Source organism: Liolophura sinensis, chromosome 8, assembly GCF_032854445.1.
Source record: "Liolophura sinensis isolate JHLJ2023 chromosome 8, CUHK_Ljap_v2, whole genome shotgun sequence".
Lineage (NCBI taxonomy): Eukaryota > Metazoa > Mollusca > Polyplacophora > Chitonida > Chitonidae > Liolophura > Liolophura sinensis.
The window spans coordinates 11,955,628-11,963,824 of NC_088302.1; the positions used below are offsets into that span (position 1 = coordinate 11,955,628).

Here is an 8,197-nt window from a genome sequence, read left to right on the forward strand (position 1 = left end):
TACCATGCAGTGTGTAGGTAACAGAATGCGAGAAAAACAAACACACACACACATTACATCAGCCTTTGAGAGTCGCAGACATATCGACAGATCTTAAATGAAGTGCATGGTTTTGACCTTAAGAGTTCGTCAAAGCTGTGTATTGCATTTAATCAGGGCCAGGATTTTAAAATCACCTCTGAATGGATCTGAATAAAAAATGCATAACAGTTTATCCTACGCTTTCCAAATCAGTTCAGAAAATTAGAATCTGTGTTCAACCCCGGGCTCTGCCAGGCCGTAGTATAAGTGAAATATTGTTTTATTTTAGCTTGTAAAATACTGATCAAATGAATAAATAAATAAATAAATAACTTTTGATGATTACCTGTTGGAACGTTTGATATATTTCACGGTAATTTTCTGTTCAACCGCCATTTATATATTACATGCCTGTAATAGTCCTACTTGGCTGCACCTTCGCTCCGATATGATTTTGAAATCACACCGGTTCAGTCATATCCTCATGTTTACTTTTCTTGGAGCAGTGCCAGAGATCTGCCGCCTCGCACCTCTGACATGCACCTATCGTGTGTCTCCTGTGGAAGTTCAAACCTGCACAAATAGGCCTATCGCGCTAATCAATTTCGGCGGCCTCACCTTTATTCCCTAGCAGCTTGCCGGCCTCGAAGAACATCTTAAGCGCGATTCATACGAAGCGAGTTTCGGGTTTGCTAACCAGAGCAAGTCTTTTGCGAGCATATTGCGACGAATATACTCATATGGTGTGAGAGCAACACTCGCAACAGGTCTCAACTGGTAGCAGGCGGTCGTTTCCAACTCTCCAGCGGTCACAAATATTTTGGGAAGGCGCAAGAAATCTGCGATGACTGACTCTCAATAAATCCCTAGTAGAAACTCGCTTCATGTGAGACCTGCTTTACACGTTAAAACGAAACCAAGTAGCCAAGTAGGACTGTAATACTGTCTAAACAAAATACTCATAGTATGTATGCCTGTATATATATATATATATATATATATATATATATATATATATATATATATATATATATATACACAGACTATTAGTTTGAGCTCTGTTCACCTGCATGTTGTACAACATATCATTTTGACTGTATTCTAGTCCCACAGTGAATCAACCCAGTAGGCCCCTATAACCACTACGGAGAGTGATTAAACCCTTTTCTGAATAGAGGATTAGACTGAATGTATGAGAAGCGTACGTGCTAGGTCAGCGACCGTTGCGGCAAGCCTCACAGAAGTGACGTCTTTTATCACGTGATGTGTGATTTATTGTGGGGTATACAGCTAATTTCGGGATGTCCGTGGACTGAGCCGCAAGGTACACATTTCACTGGGTTTTCCGACTGACAAGGATTTTACCCGCAAGCTAAAACACCTTTTCATGCAGGAAAGTTTATATTACGTAGAATTTATGCTTTATATTGTCAATCAAGATAGACTGATTAAGATACATTTTTAAAAGTAAAAAAGTACTTGTGTTAAAGTTGAGAAAACTACAAATTAAATATTTCCAACTCTAACCCCAAAAATAAAAAACTTAAATGATGGTGTCACTGATGTCTACCGATGAATATTAATCAAAAAGTTAGCTTCACAGAAGTTTTCACGTTTTCAAAAAACATCACATAGGTATACATTTTCAGAGGTATGGAGCAAATTCTGCCATGAGTAAATGGAAAAACAAATTATGTGACAATTTAAAAAAAAAACGGAAATTGTTAAACGTCACGCGCTTTCAAAAATGCCTAACACCTGTAACGCTCACTCGCTACAGTGACATTATCTATATGTATGTGTGACGTCCGGTCAGTGGTTACAGCATGACATCAAGGGTTCACCAGTTTAGCTTGTTTATACTGGTATCCGGCCGTATACAGCCGAGATTCTGAGAAATGATGCCTCTGATAATGATGACGAAAGCTTCAGGACTAAAAAAAACTTTGTCAGGTTGGCTAAAAAAATCTCGGTCAACACGAAAGACATGTACTAATGTTGCATGACAGATATTTTAACTGGACGGAAATGAAAAAGAAGTAAATTCAGTTACTGACGAAAGGTTAGAGTTGCATTGCTAATTGCACGTGAAGATACACGTGAACATGTTGTATACAACCACGTAGTCACGGTGACAATGGAAGTAATTCAGAGGAAGCGACACTCAGTTAATAAAGTTAATTTCAAATTAACGCTGTTTATATAAAATAAAATAGATAATTCTTTATTGTATTACAGATCTCCAGGGCATGGGGCATGCACTTTCATGCACTTTCATCTTGAATCTATTTCCTAGTAGACATCATTTCAGAAGAAGACTAAACTCCATATGGGATAGTGGCGTGATTCACGTGAAACTTTTAAATTTTACGAACATTTAGCATTTTACGAACTTTTGTGAAATGTACCATGAACTGCAATCGTGGATCATGAAGATCTTAAATATACTGTAATAATAATAATAATAATAATTAATAATAATAATAAAAATACTTTATTTTCTGTGGAAGATCAGTTAGTGACAAAACCAATCTTCCTTGAGTCCCTTCAGCATACACACATTACACGATAAATTACGTGTATATTAAGTATATGTAAACTATAAATGAGCCTGATACAGGATTCTTAGGCCGACTATATTCAATGTAGACAATGTACACTTAATCAACTGGGGGCATATTTTCACATGATGAAAACTTCTATATTTTTGGTGGAAAACGTTGACATTCTGTGATTTTTTAAAACATGTATAGGGAGTCGGTTCCCACAGTATCATCTAGAAGTATGTCTAACGGCATTAGTTCTAGGTTTAGAGGGATGAGGCTCATGGTTGTTATAGATCAAATGTTATTTTGTTTCGTAGTTGCAATTTGTTACGTAGTTGCAATTTGTTACGTAGTTGCAATGTACATTAACTCACTGAATAGGTAGCTCGGGGTTAGCTCATTCAGTCATTTAAACATTAATACAGCTATGTGCAACATGATTCATTAGCTAATGAATTTTAAGCTGATCTTTTTCGTCTGTTCTCTGTTAAATAGCACATAAGCTTTTCTTATCCGCAATGCGCTTTGGTTATGTGAACGCCATGACCTATACCTATACCTATACCTAAATATGGGCTACATAATATAAATCAAAATTTACACGCGCGTTTCTGCATAACCCGTGTCTGCTTTTCACATATATCCAGGTCTTTTTTGACAGGCGAACAACCATTGTTTAAATTTTACAAATGTGCGACATTTGGGTTTTTTTTTTTTCAAAAAGGGTGCAGTGCTGATGTATCACATTTAAATGTTCACTCCGCAGTCTAAGCATGACAGATCCAATCGTGAAAGTAGGGGGCTTAATTTGCATTTTAAAACTGAGAAACGTACAGCTCATATATACATGAGTAAAGCATATACTGTAAATGGAGACTATAAAGGAGAATTTCTTTCTATTCAACAAATTTTGTTTAAATTTGAACTTACTGACAAGATATTGGCTCTCAAGTAATTCTTCGAGCTACATTTATTTATTTATTGTTTACTTTCTGTCGTAGCTGCCTAATAGTTGATTTAAAACTCATTTGAATTATTTGTTAACTATTTCTTTGGTTAATTACACGACTGTGGATAAGTGAAGCTAAACTTATGCATATCATATACATATCATTAATTACTGCATGCTCTCTTGCATATTTGGTTTATGTCTTTCACACAAATATCGAAATATCACATTACTTGTTCTAATAATCGGTGTTTTATGGCTATCATTCAATGATTAAGTCACAGAAATATTTTTAAAAAAAACTTTTTAAAGGTGTTATAAACTTATATAAACTTATTTTATAAATAAAGCATATAAAAATGTTGAGTGCTCTAAGAAGTGGGAATTTTATTGTTGAGTCAGAACTTTCATAGGCTATCACGTGGCTTGACCCTGCAGTCGAAGTGGTGTGTCCGAAATATTGCGGACCGGGTGTTCGTGATAACCGGATATTCTGTAGAGACTTTCTAGTGATAGCTACTTTTGATAAATCACAAACCGGTTAAACAAACAAAACCCAGAGGATAACCCGCAGAAACGGATTTTAAACTTTATGAATAAACAACAGGAAATCCGGACCTTCGGATTCAGCCAATCATCAGCATCTCCGGATTCCTTCGATAGCCCTGTTGTATTGGAGTCATTGTTCCACAGTCCGGCAGGAAGTGACGTGAATAGCCATGATTTACATGGTAATTAGATTCACCTGTTTTTAGTATACGACCAGAGTTTAGTATAAAAGATAGACAGCTGCCCATTTCAACACAAAAACTGGCAAACGACCACACTGTAAAGGACACCCAGGACGAAGATCACGTTACAGGATTGCAGCTTGCAGGATTTCAAATCCCGATCTTGGAAAGAAGGCAATCTCTCTGTGTATATAGTGCGTGATTAACAGCTACGAGAGTTATCACTGCATATTATATTTGACCACTCAACAGTAATACGTTGGCTATTTGTTTTGACTGGGGCCCTTCTCAAAAATACAAAATGGTAAGTATTGCCGAATATGCCTATGCCAATTTTTAATTTTTAAAAAAATTTTCCACAGCTGGGACTTTTGTTAAAAAGAGTCTTGTCGTTAGTCTTAAAGCAGCCTCATGCATACATACCAGTTACTTTATTTATTTTCCAAAGCATGTATCATATTTGTACGTATGTCATACATTTGTACAAGTTCTGGTTCATGTATGTTAGTTTGTGCTTAATACTCCACAGTTTCCGCTGTTTCATGGAAAATCAATGCAAAATTCATATATTTATATGTATAATTTATATTTGATGTAATAGAGCACCAGTCACCAGCCAATTAAGAAAATAAATGTTCAAAGGAAGTACAGGCAGTATGTATAGACAGTTTTCTTGTAAAGTTTCAAAGTTTTTAACATACTTTTACGAGAAAATAAGAAAGTCACGCATTTATTTTATCAAGCCAAACTGAGAATGTTATGATCACCTCTTTAATATATTGCTATTATTATTTTTTTTCATAGAGCAAAGCATCAGTATCTGTTGGTAAAGGAAACCTCCGCAAGGTGGCGCTGTCATATTTCCAGGACGTGCTCTTAAACCTGTACAATGTGAAGACAAAAATGGAGTGCCGCACCAAACCGTTCAGATCTGACCGGGAACTGCCCTCCACGACATCCTTAGAACTTTCTAAAACAAAGTCTCAAGCCATCGAACGGCTAAGGCTCATCTTTCCTGCGGATAGCACACATTTTCAAAATTTCGTGAACATGTGTGAAAGTATTACGAACGAGGGTAATGTATCTTCCCTATTCACCGCGCTGGTGAAAGTGAGTTCCGAATCAGGGGAGATAATCCGCGAGTTGGGAGCAGATTCAGAACTGTTTGTGGGCACTCTACCTACGCCTTCAGAGGAAAGCTATGTAAACGTGGAGACTAAAGATGTTGCCAACAAAATAGTCCTTTCGTGGGATGAAAATATCCTTGCTAAAGACACGATGACCGCTATTTCTCGGCTAGCCAGTCGACTGAGAGATGACAAAAGACAACCTACACCTGCCGAGTATCTCCTATTACAGATTGGTTATTTTAACCTTGGTCGGGGTAAATTCATGAACCACGAGGGGTTCCGCAGCCTGGGCACCCCGGGATTCCGACCTCACACCCAGACCTACATGTCCCTCACGGACCCCGGAGACGGCCATGTTCTGGGCACCACCAGGTTCGAGGATTGGATGAAAGGCGCCATCGTCCACGTGGAGCATCTGGAGAGACCCAACCACCTGCCCAGAGAGAACATCGAGTCTTACAGAATTCCCTCCCTTTACGACTTCACCAAGGTCAGGTTACACGTCGGTTCCACCGCCCCAACCACCTATTTCGTCGGACGTAGGGTCAAAGATTCCGGATCCTTCGACGAAGACTTCCTGAAACTCGTCAACATCACGGCTGCATCAGCGTCTGCCGCTTTTAACCAAGGAGCTGCGGAGTGTAAAGTCGCCATGGAAGGTTTGTCCACGTCACAGGCCGTAAGATACATGCAGGCCCTTCGGGGACAGGTCCAGAGGTCCCGGAAACAGTTCTTGTCTGCAGCATGGAACCTCAACCAAACAGTCCTTGACGATTACAAACAGGAAGCGCCCATCAACTTGGAGGAGAGAATGGATATAGCAACGAGAGCTATCGAGATCACGTCGATCGGAGGTTTTGACAAAGTGACCTGGGACGGCGCCAGCGACACCTATCCCTCCAAGTGTATCATGTACCAGCTGAGCTTTGAGGAAGCCTTGACTCTGGTTCACGAGGCTCACCTCCGAGGGTTGGTCACCTATTTCTCGGCTGGTTTCAAGTTTGGCGAGATCAAACACGCCGTGTACGCCGGTGTTGACGGCATTGGAATTGGTGGCGCTCAGGTTCTGCGCTTCATGGACAGCGAGACGGGCATGCACGGACCGTACACGGAAGAGAACATCCCGCGGATCTTGGCCAACCGAGACGAAGCGGCCAGTTCTGTTCGTGGACGTGGTGTTCACTTGTTGGCTCGTCTAGATACCATGTTCTTTGAAGGTTCCATCACCTCAGATCAGAACATCCTCAGGTATGAACTTTACACTGCTCTTCTCACCAGAAACGAGCGGAGGATAGAAGAGCTGATTCAGCAACTTGTAGACATCGTCAACCTTCCTGAAGAAGGAAACCTTCCTTGGTTGAACTGTGCCAAGAGAATCCTAAACTCCCCGGCACCTTTGTTAAAGGAACGAGCTGAGAAAGTCGAGGCATGGGAATTGTTTGCGGAGTCCCTGAAGGCAATTGTGGAATCTGGAGACGAAGAGAGTGTTGGGGAAGAGTACGAGAACGAGCCATGGATGTCTTTCCGTAAAAACTACCGTGACTGGCAACTGAACAACCACAAGCTAGTTACCAGGCAAACGTCCTTCACCGTCCCGTACAAATGTTACAGCGGGTAACTTCTACTCACCAACATTAGACAATGATATGTAAAGATACTCTTCAGAGATTTTACTCATTTACTCATTGTATTTGTGAAAGAAGAGAGAGACATTTTGAGTTGGTGGAAGTCCGTTTTAATATTTGTACCTTTACATCATTTTTACTTATTTAATTCAATTAAGATTTTTAAATATTTATTTTTTTTTATTACCGTTATGACATTAGTCTTTCATTTGAATCTGGTCATGTGGCTATAATATTTTCAGATCTTAATGTCTCAGGGTTGTACAGTGAAAAAATTTCATTCTAGTCGAAATTCCATTTGCTTTATAGTTAAGTTACACTGTTCATAAATTTGTAAATATCCTTTATGTGTAATATAACTAATTTATGACACGTGGTCAGTATATACATACCACACATTCCAAATATCATTTCTAGAATAATCTTTTATTGCAAGGTTAGCAAAGTGTATATATTTCTTGCAGTTTTTTGTATTATATTTTCCCTCTTATGTAAATGTTTACGTTGAGTGCAAAGCTGTCTGTTATATTTAGTGAATGAAAGTCAAAGACATTTCGAATGCAGTTTGGAAGGCACATTATAAGCATATTAATACTATTTATATTTACTATCAACACGGCAACAATATTTATGGATGCTACATCATTTATTTTCATTTTGCAATGAATTCCAAAGACTGAAACGTGGCTAAAGTTATTGTACTACATGTAATAATACTGCAGTGTATCCATTGTGCGCACTCTAGTTTTGACTGTACATGTGTGTATACGTACAATATATACGCGAAAGCCATTTTTGTTTTGTGTTTTACACACGAAACCCTTCACCCTCGGGCTCCTCATATGAAACCAGAGTCGAGTCAAACTAAACAATAAAACTAAATTGCATAGCACAATCAATTTGAGTGACTTGATCTTTTTGTTCATTTTTTTTTCTGCTCGTTGCTCTCGGAACAATATACTAGCTTCACTGGGTTTTATTCGACACTTGGAGAGCGCTATCGGCGCCGACAAACGCCATTGTCAAGAGATGTGTTATCAAGAGTTCTGTAAAATTATTCTGTGTCGTTTGTCGTTAATTATTTTCTTCATACTGCTACAAATTTATTCATTTGGGTATTGAATATTTTTTTTGTACTTGATTTATGTTTGATACAAAAGTATTGCAGAATATTTCAAAATACGCGACGGCAGTA

General features: G+C 38.7%; 1 protein-coding gene across 1 annotated transcript; it reads left to right on the forward strand.

Moving 5' to 3' along the window:
- Positions 1–4,339: 4,339 nt before the first annotated feature.
- On the forward strand, positions 4,340–7,901 carry LOC135473020 (uncharacterized). Its single transcript, XM_064752790.1, has 2 exons — positions 4,340–4,551; positions 5,052–7,901. Exons 1-2 carry the CDS (start codon positions 4,549–4,551, stop codon positions 6,993–6,995), a joined length of 1,947 nt encoding a protein of 648 aa, XP_064608860.1. The 5' UTR covers positions 4,340–4,548; the 3' UTR covers positions 6,996–7,901.
- The last annotated feature ends 296 nt before the right edge of the window (positions 7,902–8,197 follow it).